Below are 26,109 nucleotides of genomic sequence, written 5' to 3'. Positions count from 1 at the left end.
TACGGTCTTCGGCTGGATGGAGGTGGGTTTGTTTGTTTGATTACATAGATAACATCTGGAAAGAAGAAATAGTTTTTAGTTTGAATTAGGCTATAAGAAATGTCAAAAGAACAGACAAATGTGTCTTGGAAGAAGGACAGTCAGAATGCTCGTTGGAAGGAAAGAGGTTATTTTCGTTCCTGTACATTGGGCATGTTTTGGACACTGTCTCATGCCCAAAGTCCTATGTTTTGGACTCAGGACTCAGGAGAGACAAATACTTTGGAAAAAAATCCATCACGCTCAGTAAAGCAAAATAGAGAAAGGCCTTTGACAAAATGGATTGACACAAAGGCTGTAACAACTGGGCCACACATAAAAACAATTGGGAGGATGGCGCAGCACCGACCAGTGTTTTTGCTGTTGCTCATAGGGTAAGTCAAAACCGACGCCATGGCGCCTAAGGACAACATGAGAATGAGGTGTGTACAGATTTTAGAATATGGTCCTGGTCCTAAAAGTGAGAAAGTAATGGGGTTTGCTTATAAAACAGAAGAACTTTAACTTGGATGAATGAAGAAGTCCTCTTCCCCTATTCCTCCATTTCTCCATGGCTGTTTCAGCTTATGGCTACAAGTTCTTGGTATCGCAATAGACCCCATACTGGTAGTGTTATTTGTTTAAGAAGCCTTGGTAGGTAGTGGGCTATGCATTCAACTGCCACCCACAAGGTAAATGGTTTGAACCTATCAGTTGATCCACAGGAGAAAAATTAGGTTCTCCGTTCATGTAAAGATTAAAATTCTTAGAAACCCAAAGGGGAAGTTCTGCTCTCTCCTATAAGGTCACTACGATTGGAATCAACCTGAGAGCAGTAAATTACTTATAGCAATAGAGCAGAGTCTGAAGAATACAGGCAGACAGAACTAACATATTTCAGGCTTAGGACGGGCTGTGTAACAGCAGACACCAAAGAAAGAAACCAATAACTCAGCCAACCTCCAAATCAACATTGTGAAAAGATATTTTACCAATTCAAAATGTTTCTCAGAAGAGGAATCCGTCTCAACTTCTGGTCTTGGCTGCCATGAATCGTTTCTTAGATTCACCAAGAAGAATGAGTCTCCAATAAAACAGTCATTCTCTCGTGGATGAAGTGGCTTATTAGCAAAGGGGTCAGGATGACAGCACCATTCTTCAACGAGTGCTCCCCAGTTTTCACTCGGCAGCGGGAGTACCCTGACGAGCTTCCTAGTGGAAAGAAGATACATTTTTCACAGCACAAAATTAAACATTCTTAATTAAATCATCAGTAAAGATGAAAGAAACACATCAACCATATTGCTGGTAATTTTAATTTCCCCCCAATTATAAAAGTGATATTGTCTCTTAACAGGCAATTCTGAAAATGCAGAGGGGATAAAGAAAACAAAAAAAGCCCACGTTCTCAAAAAACAATGATTTTTACACGGTGATAGGTTTCCTTGACATCCCTTTAATAGACATGCTTTTATACATGAACATAAAGTCAGGGATCTAAGACTTTTATCTTGCTTTTATTGTTTTTCTTAGTGTTATGATGTGCAATGGTTCCCTGACATTCTGTTCCACAGGTTGGCTCAACTTAGGATGTTAAGTTCTCAGACATCTGAGTTAAGTTTTTCATAATCATTAATCCTGTGATCTGTTAGAAGATGCTTATATCTGATTATTTCCTTTAGGAAAAATTCATATAGCTGTGATTCCAAGCACAAATTATATGTAAAACCTCATTCTCTATTGGTCGCTGCTGTCTAGAAAAATGTTGCACCACTCTACTCATTCATCCACTTACTTTCCTTAGAACTGAATGTCACTATTTTTTCCATTCTGGAAAATTTAGTGGAATATGAAAATTTTCCCAATATTGCTTTAATGGGCAATTCTATAATTACTAGTGGGATTTAAATGGTTTTCATATTCATTGACCATTGTGTTTCTTAAATATATTGTGATCAATGTCCATTTTCTGGTGAGACAGTGTATTTTAATATAAATAACATCTCCAGGTATGTTTGCTTGTCAATCAAAATCATTTAGGCCTTTTTGTGTGTCATTTTTTTTTCACTACCCTTTCCAAATAAAAAAACTTATTTTGGAATAATTTTAGATATATAGAAAAGTTACAAAGAGAGTACAGGTAATCCCTGCATATATTTCACCCAACTCTACCTAATGTCAGGTATACATGTTGATTTTTCATGATTTTTAGTTCTGATGAGGCTGGTCAGGTCATCTACTGAATGTCCTTCAAATTTGATGGGGTGGATTTTTTATTTGTTTCTCTGTTGTTTTTAACTATTAGACTAGGGTTCTGGGTTAGGGGGAAGAATAGCAAAAAGGAGACATTCTTATCCCATCAATAAAGGGCACATTGTATCAACATGACTTATAGGGCACTAGTGACGATACCCATGACCATTTGGTTAAGTTGGCATATGCCAAGTTTCTTCACTATAAGGTTGCTATTTCTTCTACAACCGTTGGGGAAATGAATATGGCAATATTTCAAACAACTGGGAATAGAAATTTCATGTGATCCAACCATACCTTCTGCTAGTATGTCCCTTAAAGAAGTAAGGGCCATATCATGAACAGACATCAGTACTCATCATTATATCAGCATAGCATTGTTTACAATAGCAAGAAGTTAAAAACAGCCTAAAGGCCCACCAGTGGAGAATTAATAACAGACTGTTGATGCATACATACACAGTTGGAGTACTACTCATCACTGAAAAACAATGATGAAACCATTCAACACCTCAGGACATGGACGGACATGGAAAATGTTATGTGTAGTGAAATTGGTCAATCACAAAAGGGCAGTGATTGCCGTTCTTTTGTCACTTTGTTTTGCTCTGTCTTGTTTTTGTGCATGTTATTATCTCTGCAGGTCTATCTAGATAAGATAGGCTGGATAAACAATCTGGAGGAGAAAACAATGGGACCGATGGTTCTGGGGGACATGGGAGAGGGTGAGGTGGGGGAAAGGAAAAAGTGTTGACCAGCCCAAGGACAAGGGAAAAACAAGTGATCCCAAATTAGTGGCAAGGTGGGTATAAGAGGCCTCGTAGGGATTGATCAAAGGCAATGTAACCGAGAGGAATTACTGAACCCAAATGATGGCTGAGCATGATGGTGGGACCAGAGGAAAGTCAAAGTTAACAGAGGAAAGAACTAGGAAGCAAAGGGCATTTATAGAGGTCTAAATACAGGCATGTACCTATGTAAATATATTTATATAAGAGGATGGGGAAATAGATCTATGTGCATATATTTATAGGTTTAGTATTAAGGTAGCAGATGGACATTGGGCCTCCACTCAGGTACCCCCTCAATGCAAGAAAACTTTGTTCTATTCACCTGGCATTCCATGATGCTCACCTCCCTGACATGATCGCTGAAGACACACAGGTGCATAAGCAAATGTGGTAAAGAAAACTGATGGTGCCTGGCTACCAAAAGATATAGCATCTGGGGTCGTAAAGGCTTGAAGGTAAACAAGCAGCCATCTAGCTCAGAAGCAACAAAACCCACAAGGAAGAAGCACACCAGCCTGTGTGACCACAAGGTGTCGAAGGGATCGGGTATCAGGCATCAAAGAACAAAAAATCATTATCATTGTGAATATGGGGGAGTGCAGATTGGAGACCCAAAGCCCATCTGTAGGCAACTGGACATCCCCTTACAGAAGGGTCTCGGGGAAGAGATAAGCCAGTCAGGGTGCAGTGTAGCAAAGATGAAACATACAACTTTCCTCTAGTTTCTAAATACGTCTTACCCCCTGACTATCATGATCCCAATTCTGTCTTACAAATCCGGCTGGACCAGAGGATGTCCACTGGTACAAGTAGCAACCAGAAACACAGGGAATCCAGGACAGATGACCCCTTCAGGACCAGTGGTGAGAGTGGCGATGCCTGGAGGGTGGAGGGAAGGTGGGGTAGAAAGGGGGAATTGAATACAATGAGAGCATAAAGCCTCATCTTTTCCCCATGGAATAGTGGGAGGTTTTGAACAGTTTACCTGCAGTTAACAGACTAACACATAACAACTCCACTGCCATTGCTAAGAATCGGTGATTATAAAGCGAGACGGAAAAGGGGAGGGAGACTGCTGTAATGAACATACTTTGTGTACCCTGGTGATAATAATTTATTAAAAGCTGTAACGAGTAGGATAAATAGTCCCCTACACATCATCTCTTTAATTTACTTAACAAGAACCAGTTTCTTTTTAAAAAGAAATAAGCTTCAGTGTTGCACTATCCAAATAATCATGACTCACAGAACCAATGCACAGCTGGATGGGGCTCACCAATCACAGGGTGCTCGTGCTGGTAGGAGTCTTATAAGCATACAAGGGGATTTTAAACATTTGGTAAAACATCCCTGTCTTTGTTCCACAAACTTTCTAAAGCTCCTTTGTATCTGCTGCAGCCTCCTCACGGTGAGGAAGCTGAGGTGCAGGGACTGAGATGGACTTGTTCGAAGAAATACGTTTCACCAGAAGGCAGACCTGTAACTCGTCTCCACTGCTCCTACGGAGATAAATGGACACACTCCAAGAGGCCTCTTTAGGAAAGGCGTTTCCAATCATTTAATTTTGAATCCACTACCTACAAGCCTCTTTTAAAAAGCTTTTGATTTGGTTTAATAGGGAGAGTTGTTTTATCACACATATTTCAAAAAGAAAACAAAAGGTAACAGAGGAGGAGATGAGAAGACCACTGGGTTTAATAGAAACCATCCACATGAAGTGCGTGCACAACTGCACAAGTCCTGAGACAGCATACTGCTCTACCAAACAGAGTCACAGGCATGCTGCCTGCACGGAAAATGTGAGCAAAGCCTGGATTCACTAAAATTTCTCCGGGCTGCGCAAGCGGCAGACGATACCAAATGCACAGGTATGATATGAAAGGCATCCAGGTAAGTCTTTCTAAGGGAGGCAACCTCTCTCAGGCTGTTTATCTTCTCAGGAAGAAAACAGGTGCTTCATTTCCACAGCAGACTTGGAAAGGGGGCTAAAAGGAATCTGTAAAACTGATATAGTACAAAAGGAAATATGCATATTATTATGAGGCAGCTTCAAAATGTTCCTGGAAGGATGGAATTAAGAGATAATAAAACTTGCCCCACAAACTTTCTAAAGTGCCCTCATAGATGCCGCATCTGTTAGCTCCCGTTTCAAAAGTAGGACTCCTGTTTACGTAAGAGGAAGCTGAGGTTCTGGAGGTGACACAGAGTACGGTCACTATGTGCTATGTGGTAAAGTGAGTATTCCAGATCAAGTCCCGTGCTTCCGCTGCTTCCTCGACATTAGATGTTCGGCCCCAAGTCAGTGGTGGGGAGAGTGATTGCCATCCTCCAGCTACAGCCGCTCAGTCGGCCTGCGTCGTGATCTGAAGGCCAGTCACCAGGACATGGAAGGCACAAAACAGAAGATCTAACTCCCGAACTGAAAAAGAGGGGGCTACAGGGAGAAATTGTTCATCTTTCCCCAATAAGCTGGCAGTTGGGAGTTAATAATGAACAAACACATCCATTGCTGTAAGCAGTAGTAGGAAATACTGCTAAAACTAATTTCAATTGTTTCTACTGTGACTTCTAGGTCACCTCTTTGCTGTACAGGCACGAATGCTCCAGTAGCTGCATCTAGGAATTAACACAAACCTGGAAATAAACTGGGGAAAGGAAAACATTTTTGGTTAGACTACAATGTAAACTCAAATCCCTGAAATGTTCAGGCTTACAGAGGGGGTACTCTGCAGCAACTGCACATCATACAGGTAATGGGAATGCAGGTGTTCTTCTGACCTCGTTGTTTAACCTAGGAGAGTCATGCCAAGGATGGCCCATTCACTAAACCCCTCCCACGGCCCCTTACACCAGGAAAATCTTCTGCAATCCCATCTACATGGATGGAAGCAAGCAAGCAAGAAAATCAATGAGAGCAAAATGAAATTCACCTAACTGCACTGATTTTAAACTTGCGGTATTTGTATAAAAATCCTGTTAAAAGGATGGTAAGGAAATACAGAATCATATAAACCAGCTGGTGAAAGGCCAAGAAAACCACCTCAAAGGCTATTCAATTCAAAAGGTATGGACTGTATTAAGAGCACACTATTCACTAAGTACTTTCCTAATGAAGAAGTAAGAGGATAATGACCACAGAAGCAGCTAACACATCCTGATACCCATGTGCCAAGTACTGCTGTAAACACTTCAACTCTTTCATCCTAGAAGCAGGTGTTATGGATTGAACTGTGTGCTCCTAAAACAGCGGTCCTCAACCTGTGGGTCGTGACCCTTTCACAGAGGTCGCCCAATTCATCACAGTAGCAAAATTACAGTTATGAAGTAGCAACGAAAATGATTTTATGGTTGGGGGTCACCACCACATGAGGAACTGTATGAAAGGGTCATGGAGTGAGGAAGGTTGAGAACCACTGTCCTAAAAGATGTTGAAGTCCTAATCCCAGAGCCTGCAAATGTGAGTTAGTTCGAGGGAAAAAAGTTTGTTTGGGGGTTTTGTTTCCCTTTGCAGATGTTTCCAGTTGATTTAAAAGAGGTCATAAAAGAATAGAGTAAACTAGAAAGAAAAACTCAAACCCACCGCCACTGAGTCTATTTCAACTCATAGCAGTCATGCTTCTAAGGGTTTCCAGGACTACACAGCTTTACAGAAACAGAAACCTCATCTTTCTCCCATGAAGTGGCTGGTAGGTTCGAACCAACACTCTTGCAGTTAGTTAAGAGCTTAATGCCCCACCCACAGCACCATCAGGGCTCAGAGTAGGCTAGGCCTTAACTCTGATCTGCCTGAGTGACTTATTATCAAAGATAAGGATAGACAACTGAAAGACAGCCACATAACATGACCCGAGAGGATCGTTTATAAGCCCAGGCACAGCAAGAATCCCCAGCAGGGACCAGAAAGCAGGACAGAAAAATGGCAGAGTGCTCATAAAATACCCAAACTGAATCAACGTGGTCAAGACCCTGACTTGGATTTCTCGTCTTCAAAACTGTCAGAAAAATGAATCTCTATTATTCAGTCACCTATTTTGTGGCATTTTGTCACAGCATGTTGTCACACCAAGGAAACTCCAACAATAGGTCCCTATTATGATTGACATCTTCACACTGTGGAAATGGAGGCATGGGCAGTTAAATCACTTGATCGGGGTCACACTGCTAGTAAAAGGTGGGTCTGGGATTCAGGCTCAAGGGATCTGGCTTCTGACCTGCACTAGACCAGGATAAGGTGACCAGATTTTAACATTGGTAAAGCGGGACACCAGCGGGACACCATTGATAAAACTCATATCCTGGCGAAATAGCCACCTGGCATCCGAAAACCGTATACCCTAGCTTGTCATGCATTCTTTCCAAAAATTGGGACTTTTTAAAAATACCGTGGGACGAATTGTTAAAAATCAGGACTGTCCTGCCAAAAGCGGGATGTCTGCTCACCTTAAGTCTAGGAGTTACTACAATAGAGTGAAAGCATAACATTGGCGGGGTGGGGTGGCGGTAATAGGAAGGTAGCTAAAGGGGGAGATAAGGGCTGTAGAGATCAATCACTCCCACCCTCACAACTTACACTTTAATCAGAAAGACAGGCAAATAAGCGTTAGAGGGGCATGTAAGCCCCTAAGCCGCCCCAGGGCGTGGGCAAGGCTGCCAGTAACAGATGCCCTTTCACCTGCGCTGTTTCAGGTGTCAGAGCTAGCCTCCGGGAGACTGGACTCCGGGGAGCACTCCAGAAGGGGTCACGCTCATCAAGGCCCACTGTAAGGAAAAGCAGGAAAGCACTGCACGTGGGACACCCACGGACCGCCAAGGGCTGTGCACAGAATATGCACAGATAATAGAGGGTGTCCTCTAGGGGAAGAGAGGACGCTGAGAAAAGAGGGCTGACCCGAAAGACTGACGGTGGATGGATCTATCCTGAAAGAAATTGGGATCGTGGAGGGATGTGAACAGAGGCATATGATGCATTTTGGAACGAATGCTCACTCACCCGTTTGGAAAATGCAATAGATGAAGTAGATAGATGTGAGTGTAATTAAATGACAAAGATAGGGATCGTTTACGGTAGTGGCATTGGGGCAATACCAAATTTGTATTAGGAAATGACAAGAATTTCCAGTTTTTCTATTATTTTACTTGTCTAAAACTTAATTATTTTTAAATTTTTATTTATTTAGTCATTTTATTAGGGGCTCATACAACTCTTATCACAATTCATACATACATCAATTGTGTAAAGCATATTTGTACATTCATTGACCTCATCATTCTCAAAACATTTGCTCTCCACTAAAGCCCTTGGCATCAGCTCATTTTTCGCCTCCCTCCCCACTCCCCCCTCCCTCATGAGCCCTTGATAATTTACAAATTATTATTTTGTCATATCTTTCCCTGTCTGTCATCTCTTCACCCACTTTTCCTGTTGTCCATCCCCTGGGGAGGAGGTCACATGTAGATCCTTGTCATTGGTTCAATTGTGGGCGTTTTGTAGTTGATTTTGTTTCAAGGGACTTGAAACAGGGTCTCATTTCAAGCCACATACTGCTCCCTGGGAAATTACTTCACAAGTTATGATAGTAAAAAAGAACGCCACCACCAGGCCCGAAATTAATTACCATTAAACCATTTCTTACCTGTCCTTTATTATGACTTCGCCACAGGATTGGCAATAAAATGTGCAACATGCTTGGGCTTGTGGACTTTGATTAAACAATGAAATTGGTTCTAAAGAAAAGCAACAAGATAGCAAATCTTAGCTATTTCAACCAAATACATTAACATACTTAAAGAGACTAACAGCCGCAATAAAATATCAGTCGATAAACACTGCTATGGTCTACCCCAAAGTACAATCAATTGGGTGGTAATGTCGGGTAATCAGTGGTTCAAACACACCGGCTGCTCTGTGGGGAGGGGGCGGGGGAGGAGGCTCTCTGCTCCTCAGAAAGCGCACACAGGACTGGGCATTCCCTGGTGGCAGTGGGTTGGGGATGGCTCTCCCAGAAGCAAATGTCTTGAAGTGTTTTCAAAATGTTTCAGAGTTAGATATTCTCCCAGATTCCCAGATCATCCACATGCAATAAAGTTGAATTACTGCTCTCATTCTGTAAATGCCAATATTTAAGGATGGGAGAAAATGCCGTCTTTCCTCCACATCAAGGTAACTGCATTGCCGCCAGCGTCCTCAGACTTCCTCTGCTAGTCTTCATCAGGATTGCTGGCATCTTTAAAAACTCACTGCCATCGAGTAGATGGCAACTCAGAGTGACCCTGTAGGACAGTGCAGATCTGCCCCCGTGGGTTTCCAAGGCTGTGACTCTTTAATAGAAAGCCCTGTCCTGGTGGCTTTGAACTGCTGACCTTAGGGTTAGCAAACCACCAAGTAACCTACTATACCATCATGGGTCCTTAACTGGCATATAGAAACTTAAATTTACATTTTATTTGATTTTGAAGTCACAGCTGCTTTGGCATATTACCAATATTTTCAAACAAAATGGATCTTGTTACTGGGCCTTAGAGGACACAAGCCCGGGAGTGGAATGGCTCTTAGCATGGGCCAAATTTCCCAGGAGCTTTAACTGATAGAAGCTGTGGGAAATGGACATTCCCCAGGTGAAGTGAAATAGCAGCAAAAAGCTTGTTCTCTTATTCTACTCAGGAGAAAAGAAAGCGTTCAACTAAATATTTGCCTTTATAAAGCAAAACTAAAGCAATGACGTTATAACCCTTCTCAAACTCATTGCCACCCAGTTCATTCTGACTGGCAGCAGCCCTCGCTCATGACAGGGCAGAACTAACTGCCTGTGGGCCTTTCTGAGGCGCTACATCTTTTCAGAACTTGACAGCCTCATCTTGCGCCCAACGTTCGGCTGGTGCTTTTGAACAGCTAATAATCCACCATACCACCAGGCTCACTTCTTGCCCATAGAATCAAGCCATTTGTATTTGGTTTGCGGCACTTTGTACATATTTTAAGCATTAAAAATAACTGATAGAAAGTTTGTGCTTTGAAAATTTTAAGTTATGTAGCTTAACTTCTTGGGGTGCCCACAAGTCTGGCAGCACTAAAGTGAATTAAACAGTATTCTCGAACGAAAGCTTCCACAGCTAGAAAAGGAGACCTGGGGAAGACATCCCACACAGTTTTGTCCAGAAACAATGCACAAATTGTCAGTGAAACATTGCCCTCTGGTGGACACATTGGCTGGGGTTGAAAATTCAATTTGAACAGTGATTGCTCTTAGGGGAAGAACCCAGCACTTTGGTCAGCATCCACTCAACGGTAACTCACAAGACACTGTAGAGCTGACGGGAATCAGCTCTGGTCCAGGGGAATTAACCTACAGAACCCGAAAACTAATGTAACAATGTGATGTTTACAACTCACTCACTGCTCTCAAGTCTACTGTCGATTTTGACTGCTGGCGGCCCTACAGGACTGGAAGAACTGCTCCTGTGAGTTTGCAAGCCTGCAACTCCCACAGCAGGAGAAAGCCCCGTTTGCCTCCCACAGAGCTGCTGGTGGTTCCAAACTGCTGGCATTTTGGATCGCAGCAGAACATGTAGCCACTAGACCACCAGGAACCCTGTTTACTGTAGTTGGTCTTAAAAGAATTTCCCTTTCAACTTAAGAACAAAACAAACAGAAAACTCGGAGACAGAACTGAATGCTAAAAATTTTTAAACTCACTTCCTACAAAATACATTCTGATTCAAGTTCACAGTGCTGCTTAGCTGTCTGATGTTTATGCATGAAGCACACGTGTATTCACCCGCTATTCAGTGGCAGGCACTAACGCTGTTAAGTACTGAAGCATCTATTTTGTATACGTTTCCGCGCAATATGGACAAGCCTTGGATTGTTTTCCTTGTCAGACATTTGAGTAAAAAGTGTAAAGGAGCAGAAATCCAATGAATGAAGCCAATATAAAAGCCAACACGCAGCGGTTGATTGATTCTGTCCTGCAGTGAAAACTAGATGTTTATTGACTAAAATGTTTAAAATATTTTCGGTTTTGTGACTCGGATATCGACTGTTAGAGAATATGAGCAGGCAGCAGCAGCCCAAGTCAGTGCCGGAGGAGTTCTCCATCCCTCCAGTCCCAGGAAAGAGCAGCGCTGACAACTCCTCCATGGCTTTCACACCTGCCTGCCTCTGGTTTTCTGCTCTGGCCCCAAATTCCAGCTGGGGTTATGTTGCTCGGTGAGGCTGCAAATGACCTCGTGAGACCCAGACACCCACGGTCTGTCTCTGAAATAGTACTTCCTTCACCCATTTCGCCATAAACGCGGACAGCTTGCTAGCCGGTTTCATCTGTGTGACCCAGCTCTCCTATGCTGTGGTACTTCCAACAGTTCTTAGCATTTATCCTTTTCTGTCCCTAAATTTCATGACATCTCTGATTCCCTACACTTTTCCCTAAAACCAACACTGCCCAACTCAGAAGAGGACTTGAGCAAACATTACTTTCCAGCAAAAAAGGAGTAAAACTCCTTTCATTCCAGCAACGAAGGGCTTGAAAATGTTTAGTGTCTGGTAAATGGCTCTTCAGAAAGGTCCTGCTGCCCTCCAGACTCCATGCGGCTCAGATGAAGGCTTATTTTAGATGAGGCAGCAATGAAGTCGCAGAGTGTAAGTGAAAGAATTATAGTCCCCTGATGAGCATAATGGTCAGTTACCACCTGTTTCTCCTCTGAACATGATTTTTAATGTCAAAAGACATATTACTTACATGGCAAGAGATGCAACAATCATCTTCTCCAATAAATAATCCCAAGGTCTTACAGAAACGAAAACAACGTTCTGTTTTATTGAATCCACATAGCAATACCAAAATGTCTGAGACGTAGTAGGCCTAGCAACCATCAAAATCAAAGCATGCCTCATGCTCAGATTACCCAGGGCATATGTATATGTCCTGTTAGTTTGATTTGGAAATGCTTCTGCATGGATGGGGTCATGGCCACCGCACGGTTCTCTGATAAAACCAGTACCGCCCCAGAGAAACCTCCTGGACCTGTTACACTGTTTTACTTTGCCTGCTGCCCGTGTCAACTATTCCCACTCATTCCACAGTCAATTCCCTGGGAGGCACCTTGACTCGCTCGTTTACTTTGATATCCCCAACACCTAGATCAGTTTTGCCTTCCAGGTGAGTTCCAGCCATGGTGACCCCAGGAACGTCAGACAAGCACTGTGCTCCGTTGCCTTTGGGAAACAAACCACCAGGCCTTTCTGCCAGGGAGTCTCAGGTGGATTGGAACCTCCAACCTGCCAATCAAGAGGTTACTGCAATAACTGATTGTTTGCACACCCAGGGACTCTGCTGAACACATCAAATTCACTGCCATCGCGTTAATCCTAAATCCTGCGACTCTGTAGGACAGGGTAGAACCGGTTCCGAGGGGGACCAAGACTGTAATGTAACTCTTTATGTGAGTAGAGAATCTCATCTTTCTCCCCTGGAGCAGTCTGGTAGTTTCTAACTGCTTGACCTTGCAATTAGCAGCTCAGTGCATAACCAGCACCACCGGGCTCCCCTCTAACACACAGGTGGGCTAAACATGGGCTGAATTAATGGATTTTGAAGTAATGCTTTAAAATCAGCCACATCGTGGTGCTTCAGTGTTGAAAGCAAATGCACTCGAAAGCTTGTTTTATGAAAAGGGGCCAAAGGGTGCGTTTTCGAGAGCTAACAAGGAAAAAGTCAACATTACAACTAATTATTTCAGTTCATTAGGCTTCTGGAAAACATAACCAGCCATAACTGGCTATTTAAAACATGTCATTTTTTTCATTGAAAGGTCATTTTCTTGGGTGCCCTTACAGCTCTTATAACAATCCATACATCAATTGTATCAAACATATGTTGCCATCATTTTCTAAACATTTACTTTTTATTTGAGCCCTTGGTATCAGCTCCTTTTTATTCCCTTCCTCCTCAATCCCACCCTTGTGACCCCTTGATAAATTATTATTTTCATATCATACACTGACCACTGTCTTCCTTCCACCCCCCCCCCCCCGTTTCTGTTGTTCACCCCCTGGGGGAGGGTAATGTGTCATTAATTGCAATCGGTTCTCCCTTCCTCCTCTCCTCTCCCTGGTATCCCCCTGGTATTGCTTATCCCATTCTTGGATTTTTTGTGTCATGAGCTACTATTGCGTGATCTGTACCTGTGAATATGCGCCAGTCTAGCCCACAGTGAAAGGCAAGACTGGGGAGATGATGGTGGGGAGTGAGGCAGCCTCAAGGAATCAGAGGAATATTATGTTTCATCAGTGCTATATTACACCCTGGGTGACTCATTCCTTCCTTGATACCCTTTTGTGAGGGGGTGTCCCATTTCTACAGATGGGCTTGGGGTCTCTGCTCCGACACCCCCACCTCGTTCTCAACAATATGATTTTGTTTGTCTGTTTATTTGGGGTCTCTTGATGCCTGTTACCCAATCCTGTTGACACCTCATGATGGCACAGGCTGGTGTGCTTTTTCCATGTGGGCTCTGTTGTTTCTCAGCTAAGATGGCCGCTTGTTTAACTTCAAGCCTTTAAGACCCCAGATGCTATAGCTTTTGGTAGCCGGGCACCATCCGCTTTTTTCACCACCTTTGCTTGTGCACCCGCTTTGTCTTCAGAGATCGTGCCAGGAGGGTGAGCATCAAAGAATGCTGGGTTAAAACATGCACGTTTTTAATCAATAAGAACAATAAAAATAAAGACCATGAAGGAGGATTCTATATCATCCGATAATAAACTATGATAAAATATTAATTCTAAAAATAAATAACCAGCCAGATCTTGTAAATTGCTACCCGATTTAATCTTCACATCAACTCTGTAGAACCGGTCATTTCACAATTAAAAGAAATGAAAACTCAGAGGAGCTGATACCATGGTTCAAGCAGAAAGAAAATGTTTTGAAAATGATGATGGCAATATGTACAATGCACTTGATATAACTGATGTGTGGATTGTTATAAGAGCTGTAACAGCCCCCAATAAAATGATTTATCAATTAAAAAAGAAAGAAATGAAACTCAAAAATATTATGTTTCAACTGCACACAAGCTATGGAAAAACTGGCAACACCCGCCCACCCTCACCTGGATTATTTATCTATCTCAGCAGTTTCCATGCCAAGCAATAGTAACTTTCACACATGGAAGTAACTAAAGTCTTCAAAGGAAAAATCACCTTTAATTTAGAATTAAAGGTAACTGCAGAAATGGAAGCGTTCCCAGTACTCACTCGTGTCTAATTCTGCCTGAGCCTGCAGCCGCAGGTGTAATCCATCTCCAGGCACATACTGCAGCCCGCGGCAGGAAGACGGAGCAAGCCTGACCTCTGCTGGAAGTCTGATGTCCGTACAGCCTTCGGGAGTTCTCATTTGGAGGGAGGATGGCTTGATCGAAATATCCATGGGCAAGCCTCCTTCTTTGGGCTCTCTAGGGAATCAAAACAAGAAAACCCAAGCAAATTATTTCTCACTAAAGAACATCTTGAAGAGGCAAATAAAAAGGACTAGGCATCTCTGTTCCTCGTCATGAAGGGCCCCAAGGTGACCATCCTAAGAGAGCCGCTGTACCTCACCATAAAGGAAAACACAACAGGGTGTGAGGTGGCTTCAAAAGTTCATGGAAAAATGAAAATGAAAGATAATGGAATGTTTAATGAGCTTTTTGAAGCCCCCTCAGGCCTTGGGTTTAGATCACGCCACTGACAGGAAGTCCTGGGACAGATATTTTTCTCTTCTTGCCTCTGAGATCATATTACAATGAAGCTAATCTTGCAGAAACACGAGAGGAAGGCTAGTGGAGGTATATTCTACTAAACAGTTGGGCTGTGATCTTCAAAGGAGCCTTGTGGGTGCAGTTAGTTAAGTGTCTGGCTGCTAACTAAATGGTTCAAATCCACCACCAACTCTGCTCAGCAAGAAAAATGCTTTCCTTCTGTCAAGTTTATCAGGCTTTCTGCCCTGTTCTATAGGGCCACCATGAGGGGTGGATGGAATGAACAAATTAATCTTCCGGGAGCCTTGGGGTTATAACAGTTCAGTATTCAGCTCCGGATCCAACGTTTGGTAGTTTGAATCCAGTTGGCCGCTTCACTGGGGGTAGGGGGATGGGTGGGGGGTGGGGAAGGGTGACAACAAAAACCAGTGATCTGTCCCTGTAAAGACTGAAGCCAAGAATACCCTCGGGGACATTTCACTGTCATGTGGCGCGGCTAGCACCCAGAATCAACTGGACAGCACCCAGCAACAATCTTCAGAACCATGAGGGCCATCAAAGTGCAGCAACACAGAAACGTCCCGAGGGAAAGGCTAAGGAGACAGGCCAGAGAAATGCCACAGGCGTGTGTGATTCTCAACCGACTTCACTGGCTCCTAAGGGGCAAAATGTCCAGACCTGGGTGAAGTCTGAGATTAAGAGAGGAGCAGAGGTGCGCATCGTAATGGAGGAGCAGGTCTCGCTTTGCAGGAAAACCTCCGTGAGATACATGGAGGGGCTGCCCCAGGGCCTCGCGTGTCTGACATGGCGCCCAAACAAACTTTTCTAAGCTCCCATTTTACCACAAACACATCTTCCAATGGAAATCATAGATAAAAGAATTAAAGGAAAAATGTAACCTCTTGACAAAATGGAAAAAAGCATTGGAGAAAACTCCATTACCTATGGCCAAAATCCTTAGTAAACTAAGGAAATGTTGAAATTTAACAATCAGAATTCACAAAACCGTATTTAAGTTAGAGTTAAATTACAGGTTTTTCTCTTAGATCAGAGGAATAAAACTCAACCATATCAATGTTTACATTAATTCTAAAATATAAAAATGAATATAAAATACTCAAATTTGTTATTTTAAAAACCAAAAAACCTTTACATACATAATTGATTGAAAGTACAAGTAGTCTGTGACGTAAGATGCATTTGAGTTACAACAAACTACACTTACGGCTGTATAATTGGGTTTCCCCCTACCACCCACAACTTGTTAGTAATATGTACTACATACAATGTTTTAGAGTATATTACCAGGGAGGAAGGGGGAGGAGGAGAGGGGAAGTCATAAGCTAGGGGAAGACATGTGATAATTTGGTGAAGGTGATACAAATATACATTTATAAACATACTGATAATAAAAGGTAACACAGGTACGCATCATTTAATGTTCTCAATGCATCCTATCAAGTAAAGACATTGTGTGAGTTTGATGTTGGGAAAGCTCCACATTAAAACTGTATGGAAGTCCATTGCTGGTCACCCCATCACCACTACCACTGCAGCTGCTGTGGAGGCCCGAGGGCTGAGGAGTGGCAGGGACAATTGCTCAGGGGATGCTGGCCCGCCAGAGTGAGCAGAGAAGGGTGCAGCATGCCCACTGCTCCTTCTCCCTGAATAACAAGAGCAGCCTGGGCCCCAGAGTATCCCCGTCCACCTGCCATCGAACCATGCCCCAGAGACTACACCCACATCACTGGCCTCAGGGTCCGCTGCCTGTAGCACACCCATAGTCCAGTGCTCCAAACAGTCTGGGTGCAGAGTCTTTAAAATCGATAAAGGGGAAGAAAATATATATATTTTTTAATCAGTAAAGGGAAATGGAAATCATAAAAGGTGAACTGTTTTCCTTAAGAAGAAGAAGGAACCAGTGGAGAGGTCTGGGGGACTGGCCCCAGTACCAAATACTAAGGGTACACCTGCCCCTCCCCCCAGGAGAACTTATTTCAAAGGATGGCATTGAATCTGCAGCTCCGGGTGAGGGACATATCTGATCAGAGCACACGGGAGCAGATGAAGGGGGTTAGAGAGTGGAGCACATCCTGGCCGGCCCATCAGGCCTTGAGGAAGATGACCCCAATTAGAGCAGCCAGTCCACGACATGGCTAGCCCCACTATGAGATATGATGCCCCTCGCTGACCCATGGCCCTGTGGAGGACAGCACCAGAGACACAGTGTGGGAACAGCGCCCAACCTGATCCTGCCACACGGAGGCAAAGCACTGGGGGAGTGCAGTGGGACAGCAAGGGAATGGAGAGGCAAGGTCTCCAGGGAATACTGAAGGTGGACTTTGGGGCCAGGGCGTGGTGCCCCAACAGACTGGACTGAACCGGAAAACACTCCTAAAGGCCAACAGGAAATCCTTGAACTAACTACAAGCTTTTCTTTCTTGTTGTGTTTTGTTTTGTTCTTTGTCAGTGGTTTGTTGTTGTTTTGTTCTATATTGTTCCTTGGTTTTGCTGTCTTGTTTTCGTGCATGTTATTATCTCCGCAGGTCAGTCTAAATAAGATAGGCTGGATGAACAATCTGGAGGAGACAACAATAGAACTGAGTTCCGGGGGGACATGGGATAGGGGGTAAGGAAGTGGTGTTAATAAACCCAGGGACAAGAGAACAAGTGATCCAAATTGGTGGTGAGGTAGGTGTGGGAGGCCTGGTAGGGCATGATCCACGGTAATGTAACCAAGAGGAATTGCTGAAACCCTGGTGGGGATTGAGCATGATAGTGGGACAGGAGGAAAGCCAAGGGAAATGGAGGAAAGAGCTGGGAGGCAAAGGGCATTTATAGAGGTCTAGACAAAGACATGTACATGTATATATGAGGATGGGGAAATAGATCTATGTGCCTATATTTATAGGTTTAGTATTAAGGTAGCAGAAGGACATTGGGCCTCCACTCAAGTACTCCCTCAATGCAAGAATACTTTCTTCTATTAAATTGGCATTCTATGATGCTCACCCTCCCAACAACTGAAGACAAAGCTGGTGAATAAACAAATGTGGTGAAGAAAGCTGATGATGCCCGCCTATCAAAAGATATAGTGTCTGGGGTCTTAAAGGTTTGATGATAAACAAGCAGCCATCTAGCTCAGAAGCAACAAAGCCCACATGGAAAAAGCACACCAGCCTGTGTGATCACGAGGTGTCAAAGGGATCAGTTAACAGGCATCAAAGAACAAAAAATCATATCGTTGGGTGCACACCTCCATGATACGATTGTTGAGGACAAATGGGTGCATAAACAAATGTGGCGAAGAAAGCTGATGGTACCCGGCTATCAAAAGGTATAGCATCTGGGGTCTTAAAGGCTTGAAGGTAAACAAGCAGTCATCTAGCTCAGGTTTGAAGATAAACAAGCAACCATCTAGCTCAGAAGCAACAAAGCCCATATGGAAGATCACACCAGCCTGTGCGATCACAAGGTGTCAAGGGATCGGGTATAAGGCATCATCAGAACAAAAAAATCTTACCATAGTGAATGAAGGGGGAAGTGCAGAGTGGAGACTCAAAACCCATTTGTCGGCCACTGGAGATCCCCTTGCAAAGGGGTCTAGGGGAGGAGACGAGCCAGTCAAGGTGCGATGTAGCACAGATGAAAAATACAACTTTCTTCTAGTTCCTAAATGCTTCCTCCCCCTACCCATCATGATCCGAATTCTACCTTGCAAATCTGGACAGAGCAGAGGATGTACACTGGTGCAGATAGTAGCTGGAGGCACAGGGAATCCAGGGCGGATGATACCTTCAGGACCAGGGGTATGAGTAGCGATACTGGGAGAGTAGAGAAAGAGTGAGTTGGAAAGAGGGAACCGATTACAAGGATCTACATGTGGCCTCCTCCCTGGGGAACAGACAACAGAAAAGTAGGTGAAGGGAGATGTCGGACAGGGCAAGATAAGACAAAATAATAATTTATAAATTATCAAGGGCTCATGAGGGATGGGAAAAAGAGAGGACCTGATGCAAAGGGCTTAAGTGGAGAGCACGTTTTGAGAATGATGAGGACAATGAATGTACAGATGTGTTTTACACAATTGATGTATGGATGGATGGTGATAAGAGTTGTAAGAGCCCCTACTAAAATGATTTTTAAAAAAAGAATAAGATGAAACAAACCAAATAAAAACATATATGGGCAAACATACACACAATCTGATGTTGTTTAAACGGGGCGTTAAAGGAGAACAAATTATCAATATCATGAACAAATGGAGCGATTACTTAAATCACTACATTAAAAGGAAGTGAGGGGATATTAGAAATACTTTAACCAATGTATTTAACAAGGTAGCAGACCCTGTGGGATAGAGAAGTGGCCCCTGGGCTTTAAGCAAGCACACTGCCAGGGCTTCTCCCTCGATTATTGACTGGTCGGCCTCTTCAATCGCAGCCAAAGGTCTAACTAAGCACTGTGCCACAAAGACACCCACGAAATCGACAAACTGATGGTTAAACTTAGTTGGAAATGCAAAATGTCTAATATTTTCAAAATAACCTGAAAAGAACAAATATGGAGATCTCGTACTACTTCATTTCAAGGTTTTCTTTAAAGCTACATTAATTCATTTGCTTTCTTCCCTTCTACTTCCATGTGCACTGATTGATAACCCAAGTAAAATGGTCCCCTTAAGGACTCGGCTCATTGAGATGTTGCTTATAGGCCCAGTTGTTAGGCCTTTTGTTTTCTTTCTGTAGTCTTTGATCTTTATCAATAAGTGATTCAAATCCTCATCCCTATGACAAGCAAGAGTGTATCTTCTGCATACAATGAGTCTTCCTATAATCTTGACAGTGTGCTTCATCTAGTTCAGCCTCTTAGATTATTTGCTCAGCATACAGACTAGCGTGATATGGTAAAAGGGTACAATCCTAATATACCTTTTCTGACTGTAAACCAGACAGTATTTCCTAGTTCTGTTCAAATGACAGACTCGATCATCATACAGGTTCTGCATGAGCACAATTCAGTGTTCTGATATTCCCATTCTTCTCAGTCATCCATAATATATCATGATCCGCATAGTTGAATGGCTTTGCATAGTCAGTGAAGTACAAGTAAATATATTTCTAGTATTCTCTGCTTTCAGTCAAGGCCCATTTGACACCAGCAATGATACGCCTTCTTCCAAGTCCTCTTCTGAAGCTGGCTTGAACTTCTGGTAGCTCCCCATTGATGTTAGGTGGTAGCTCATTTTGAACTGGCGAGGGTGCTATACAGACATCTTTAAAACCTTACAAAGCAAACACGTCACTGCGCTGAGTAAGGTGTGGCTGACACAAACCTCCTTACATGCATGGACAATGAAGAAAGAAGACTGAGGAAGAACTGACTTATTTGAACTATGACATTAGTGAGACACATCAAATGTACTGTGGGCTACCAGAAAAAAAATCAATAAAAGTGTTCTTGGACCAATTACAGCCACATTCCTTAGAAGCAAAAAGAAGGAAGGCACTCGGCAATATGCACTGGGCGGTGTCGCTAACAGTGGGCTCACACATGCTTACTGTTGTGAGGATGGCGCAGGACGGGATGCCCCTAAACAGTGACAACAATCAAGACAATGTTATATTTGCTCAAGAAAAGATAACAGATCCACAGAACAGTCTAGAACTGGACCCATACTTACACAAACAACTGATTATCAGAGAAGATGCTATTGTTTCCAGTGGGGGAGATGATGGTCTAATGGTAATGGAACTGGATATCCTTCTTGGGGATAAGAACCACTTTATTGCATATAAAAATTAATTTGCAAACTAATAATTTATGAATGATGAAGGGTTCATGAGGTAGGGGGGAGTGGGGAGGTAGGGGAAAATGAGCAGCAGATATTAAGGGCTCAAGTAGAAGGCAAATGCTTTGAGAATGATGATGGCAACAAATGTACATATGTTCTTGACACAATGGATGTATGTATGGATTGTGGTAAGAATTGTACGAGCCCCCATAAAATGATCAAAACATAATTTGACATGGCTTACAATGCTCAGTGTAAATGCTGAATTCTTTGAAAAGTCTTCAAAATCTTTTTTTTTTACATTTTATTAGGGACTCATGCAACTTATCACAATCCATACATATACATACATCAATTGTATAAAGCACGTCCGTACATTCTTTTCCCTAATCATTTTCAAAGCATTTGCTCTCCACTTAAGCCCTTTGCATCAGGTCCTCTTTTTTTTCTCCCTCCCTCCCCGCTTCCCCCTCCCTCATGAGTCCTAGATAATTTATAGATTGTTATTTTGTCATATCTTTTCCTATCCGGAGTCTCCCTTTCCCCCCTTCTCTGCCGTTCATCTCCCAGGGAGGAGGTCACATGTGGATCCTTGTAATCAGTTCCCCCTTTCTAACCCACTCACCCTCTACTCTCCCAGTATCGCCCCTCACACCCTTGGTCCTGAAGGTATCATCTACCCTGGATTCCCTGTGCCTCCAGCCCCCATATGCACCAGTGTACAACCTCTGCCCTATCCAGTCCTGCAAGGTAGAATTCGGATCATGGTAGTTGGGAGGAGGAAGCATCCAGGATCTGGGGGAAAGCTGTGTTCTTCATCGGTACTACATCGCACCCTGACTGACCCATCTCCTCTCCTAAACCCCTCTGTGAGGGGATCTCCAGTGGCCTAGAAATGGACTTTGGGTCTTCTCTCTGCACTTCCCCCTTCATTCACTATGATGTGTGTGTGTATATATATATTTGCATGATGCCTTTGCCTTATACCTGGTCCATTTGGCACCTCGTGATTGCATAGGCTGGTGTGCTTCTTCCATGTGGGCTTTGTTGCTTCTGAGCTAGATGGCCGCTTGTTCACCTTCAAGCCTTTAAGACCCCAGACACTATCTCTTTTGATAGCCGGGCACCATCAGTTTTCTTTGCCACATTTGCTTATGTACCCGTTTGTCGAAAAGTCTTCAAAATCTTGAGGTAAGTGTGACACACAAAAAAGAATTACCCTTACAAAATAACTGATATGCTGGACTTCATTAAAATTATTTTTTTCTTTGCCTAAGGATGAAAATGAAAAGGCAAGCCACAGATTGGGAGAAAATATTCACAAAACAATAACACAGGTTTTGTTTTTAAACTAATGAATTCCTTCAATTCAATAACAATAAGACATGCCCAATCTTTTTGTTAAATGACAAACCTTTAGGACATTTTACAAAAGAACACGTATGAATGGGCAAAAAGCCGATGAAAGGGTGTGCGATATTGTTAGGCATCAAGGGCATGCATATTAAAAGGACAATGAGGTACCAGTTTATACCGACGAGAAAGGCTACCATCAAGGAATACCCACCACATTAATGTACGTGAAAATACGCTACAATTGAACAGATCCGCCCCCTCCCTGTGTGTGTAAAGGGGTACCCGTACTGGAGAATAATTTGGCAGTATCATATAAGTAAAGTACATCCAAGCTTTTTGTTGTCAGTGGCCAGCAAGTTGATTCCATTGGATTGCGACTCCGTGAGTGCCGAATAGATCCGTCCAGCGAACCTGGATTTATTACACTGCTTAGAGAAGTGGGAGTATACAAGTAAACTGAAGAAACCCTTTGAGGGGAGGAAGCAGAAAAGGTAAGCTAATAAATCTGTGCAATCTCGGCCCTGGATTGACTGCTCTCCTGAAGCAGGGAAAAGGAGTAAGACCTCCCGAAAACCCAAAATCCGGACTCGATTTCAGAGTCGATGCTGACTCAGGGCAACCCTAAAGAGCTGCCCCTGTAACTCCTACCGGAGGACAGAGCCTGCCCCTCGCCCAGAGTGGCTGGTAGTTTTGAACTGATGATCTTGCGGATCGCAGCCGAAACTGCAGGCGTAGAAAGTCCAGCCTTTCTCCCTTGGAGCTCCTGGTGGCTTGGGACTGAGGGCAGCCCGTGTACAACCTCTACACCACCAAGACTCATCTCGGTGTGGTGCTACGTAATAAAAATGATATTCTCAGAAGTTTTAACCTCTAACTTAGTCGATTCTGAACAGCGGTCACAGAAAAATGGGTCTCCAAACTATTAAAACTGCTGCCATGCAAAGAGTACAGTTTTTCTAAAAGTCTCTTGTTCATGCAGTGAACAAAGATTTAAATGCTTGCAACCTTCCCATCACAATTTGGGACATTAATAAAAGGGTGAACTTCAATAATGAGCCCCCAACCTTTGCTACGCGTTCATCGAACGCACGTTTATTAAAAGACTGTCAGTTTCTCTGCAGTGAACAACATTGTTGTTTTTGAGGAGCACGAGGGAGCGGGAGAAGGAAGGTCAAGGAGCCCAGGAAGCTCACACATCGAAACGGTCCCCTAGACAGGCAGACGCGCCTTTTCGTTTTTCCTTTCTTTTCTTTTAGTTTTTGTAGTTTTGTTGTAAAAGCTGAGTCTCTGCAGGTTTATTTCACGTCACTGCTCCACAAAAGTTAATATGCGTTTGAATCCAGGGCGTTAGGGTAAAATGTAGATTCTGGTTCTGAAAGTTCGGGTGAGGGAGGAACTCTGTATTATTATTTTTTTTTTTAGATCACTTCATGGGGGGCTCTTACAACTCCCGTAACAATCCATGCATCCACTGCATGGAAGCACTCTCAGCGCACACCGGATGGAGGGACCCACTGCCCGGACCCAGAGCTCCTCACTCAACACCCGCACGGCTAGGGAGCTGCCCTGCGGGTTCCCGAGACTGGATCGGAACCAGAACGCCTCGCCCTTCTCCCGCAAGATGCTCTACGAAACTGGAAGGAAGACAAGAAACTCAAAATTCCCGCCCCGCCTCGCGGCCGGCTGGCGCGGAAACGCCATCGGGCCAGCCCCGGCCTTACCCAAGGATCAGCAGCGCGCTCTGCAGCTGTCGCCTCACCTCCAGGAACACGCGCGCCCCCGCCGCCCCCGCCGCCGCGGCAGAGGCCGCCATGGCCGAGCCCCGCAGAGATGCCGGTGAATCGGAGCAGACAGGCCGGGCGGCGCCGCAGTACCGGGTCCCCGCGCGGCCTCGGCGCAGCCTCCCAGCCCACAGCGCCACCTGCCGGACCGGCGGGGCGCCTGCGAGGGGTCCGCGCCAGAGGGGGTGCCTGGGTCTTAAAGTCTTAACCCCGACCAACCCTTTGGGATGCCGCGTACGGATGCAAACCAGCCTATAGGGCAGAGTAGACTTGTTCCGTCAGGTTCTCCAGGCTGTGTGTACATCTCCACAGAAGCCGCAGACTGCCAGGCCTCTGTCCTTGCGAGTGGCATGTGGCTTCCAACCACCCACCTTGCCGTGCGGAGCAGGATGCGGCAACCATGGCGCCACCAGCGTTGTTCTTTGGAAACGTAGTCTCCCTGAAAATGACTACAGAAATTACCGTGTATTGAGTTTGTCAGGCTAGGTTGTCTAGAGAAACAGAAACAGTGATACTCATACCTGCATAAGAAAGAACAGTGATTTTCGATCAAGAAGGCATCCCAGCCCTGTCCAACTCAAGTCTGCGCGTTCGATGCTAGCTGGAGCCTCAGAAGGCTCACATCGCTGCAAGCTGATGGCTAGAATCAAGAAGTAAGGAGAGAGATGACAGGCCTGTGGTATAGGGTCTGCATGGTAGGACACCGACAGCTCCCAGCAATCAGGGAGGCTGAAGGGCCAGAGAGAGGGAGGGGTTCTCAGCCCCTCCCTTATAAAAATGCCAACGCGAAAGGTGGCATCATCCGACTGTGACCCAATTAGTGGGTTAGATTCTATCCCTACACTTTCATCCAGGTCATAGTTGACATAAAACTTAACCACCACATTGAACTCTATGCCTTTGCCTAACTTGGATAAGGAAGAAAGGAAGATTATAGGAAGCCATAGGGCCAGACACCCCCCCACAGGAAGCCCAAATTCCCACCCAAACTCCACTTTATCTTGTTCTGTTTATGAACTATGATGGATTGGAAGGAGGCCTGCTGGTGTAATGGATTATGTTGGACTGCTAAGTGCAAAGTCAGCAGTTCAAAAACAGCCGCCATTCGAAATCGCCATCCTTTCTGAGGAAGGAAAATGAGTCTTTCTACACCTATAAAGATTTACAGCCGTGGACATCCCCCCCTCCAGGGGGGGGTGTATTTCTACTCTTGTCTGTAGGGTTGCTATGAGTCAGAATTGACCCGATGGCAGTGAGGTATTTTTCTTTTGAAAAAGTGGCTTCGTAGTTCCCTTCCCTGGAAGGCAACAAATGTCAAGGCCTGCCTGCTTGGACTAAGCTGAAGCAGATCAGGGCCCTGCACTTGCTTCCCTGCACATCCCTGAAGGTCAGCAACAGATGGTACCAGATAAGATAACCAGTGGAACCAGAGTCTCTGGGTTCAAAGAAAGCCACAAGGAGTCCACAAGCAAGTCTAGGAGTATCCAGACCCCAGATGCTAATTCCCATAATTGCCATACCTTCCTCACCACCCCTTTAAAAATCCTTGCCCCAGCTGTTGAGCACGACTTCCCTGACCTGTTGGCCTAGGTCACGGAACCTCTTCCAGGAGCTCCCCCTAATAAAGCTATTCCTGTTTCTGCTCTCCCTTGACCTGTCAGTTATGTCTGTCTGTCTCCCTGCACCTCAGTTTCACCTTTACACTGCCTTAGCATTGCTTCTCAACTGAGACATGAACTGACATTGAAACAGCTGTTTCAAAAGAAACAAAAAATAATATTTGCATTGTAACAGGTTTCTGATCCAGATTCAGAAGAGTGTGTGACTGGAGCCTAGTATCTTGAATCACATGGTTAAGTATTCCTACGACCTTCGGGACAAAGGGTTGATCCCAAATATGAATTCCCATAATTAACATTGGAGAAGTAAACTCTCATCCCCAAACCAAAAACCCAATGTAATTGCCATTCACTTGATTCCAACTCACAGGACCCGGTAAGACACCACAGAACTGTGCCAGGATTTCAAGGTAATCTTGCAGAAGCCAGTTTGTGAAACCCTGTGGTACACAGTAAGAGCCCTGGGAGTGGAGGATGCAGCCATTGGGCAGCTGCTAACTGCAACAGTAGCAGTTAGAAACCACCAGCCACTCTGCAAGCAACAGATGAGGCTTTTTACTCCAGTGAAAATTTACAGGCTCAGAACCTTCAAAGACAATACCACTCAGTCCTATAGGGTTGCTATGAACTGGGATCTACTTGATGGCTGTGATGTCTTCCAGCTATCTCAGGGAGGGGCAGCCTGGCCCATGGAAACTTGCCTGCCTGTGTCGTTGATTGAAATATTGAAATAGTGGTGTTAGAGTCATGTAGTCATGGGT

At 44.1% G+C, this 26,109-nt stretch overlaps 1 protein-coding gene across 3 annotated transcripts in view; it reads right to left on the bottom strand.

The window, feature by feature from the left end:
* Positions 1 to 23,827, bottom strand: part of UBE3D (ubiquitin protein ligase E3D) — a 178,412-nt gene extending 154,585 nt beyond the window's left edge. For all 3 annotated transcript variants that reach the window (XM_075554833.1, XM_075554832.1, XM_075554834.1), the window contains exons 1-4: positions 23,670 to 23,827; positions 14,317 to 14,513; positions 8,696 to 8,786; positions 1,011 to 1,230 (exon numbers count right to left, since the gene is read on the bottom strand). In XM_075554833.1, the coding sequence (XP_075410948.1) occupies positions 1,011 to 1,230; positions 8,696 to 8,786; positions 14,317 to 14,513; positions 23,670 to 23,761 (600 nt within the window). In that variant the 5' untranslated portion in view covers positions 23,762 to 23,827. The remainder of the gene's footprint in view (positions 1 to 1,010; positions 1,231 to 8,695; positions 8,787 to 14,316; positions 14,514 to 23,669) is intronic.
* Positions 23,828 to 26,109: the final 2,282 nt, after the last annotated feature.

Source organism: Tenrec ecaudatus, chromosome 7 (genome assembly GCF_050624435.1).
Source record: "Tenrec ecaudatus isolate mTenEca1 chromosome 7, mTenEca1.hap1, whole genome shotgun sequence".
NCBI lineage: Eukaryota > Metazoa > Chordata > Mammalia > Afrosoricida > Tenrecidae > Tenrec > Tenrec ecaudatus.
Note: the sequence above shows the minus strand (reverse complement) of the source record. Positions and strands in the feature narration are given on the sequence as shown.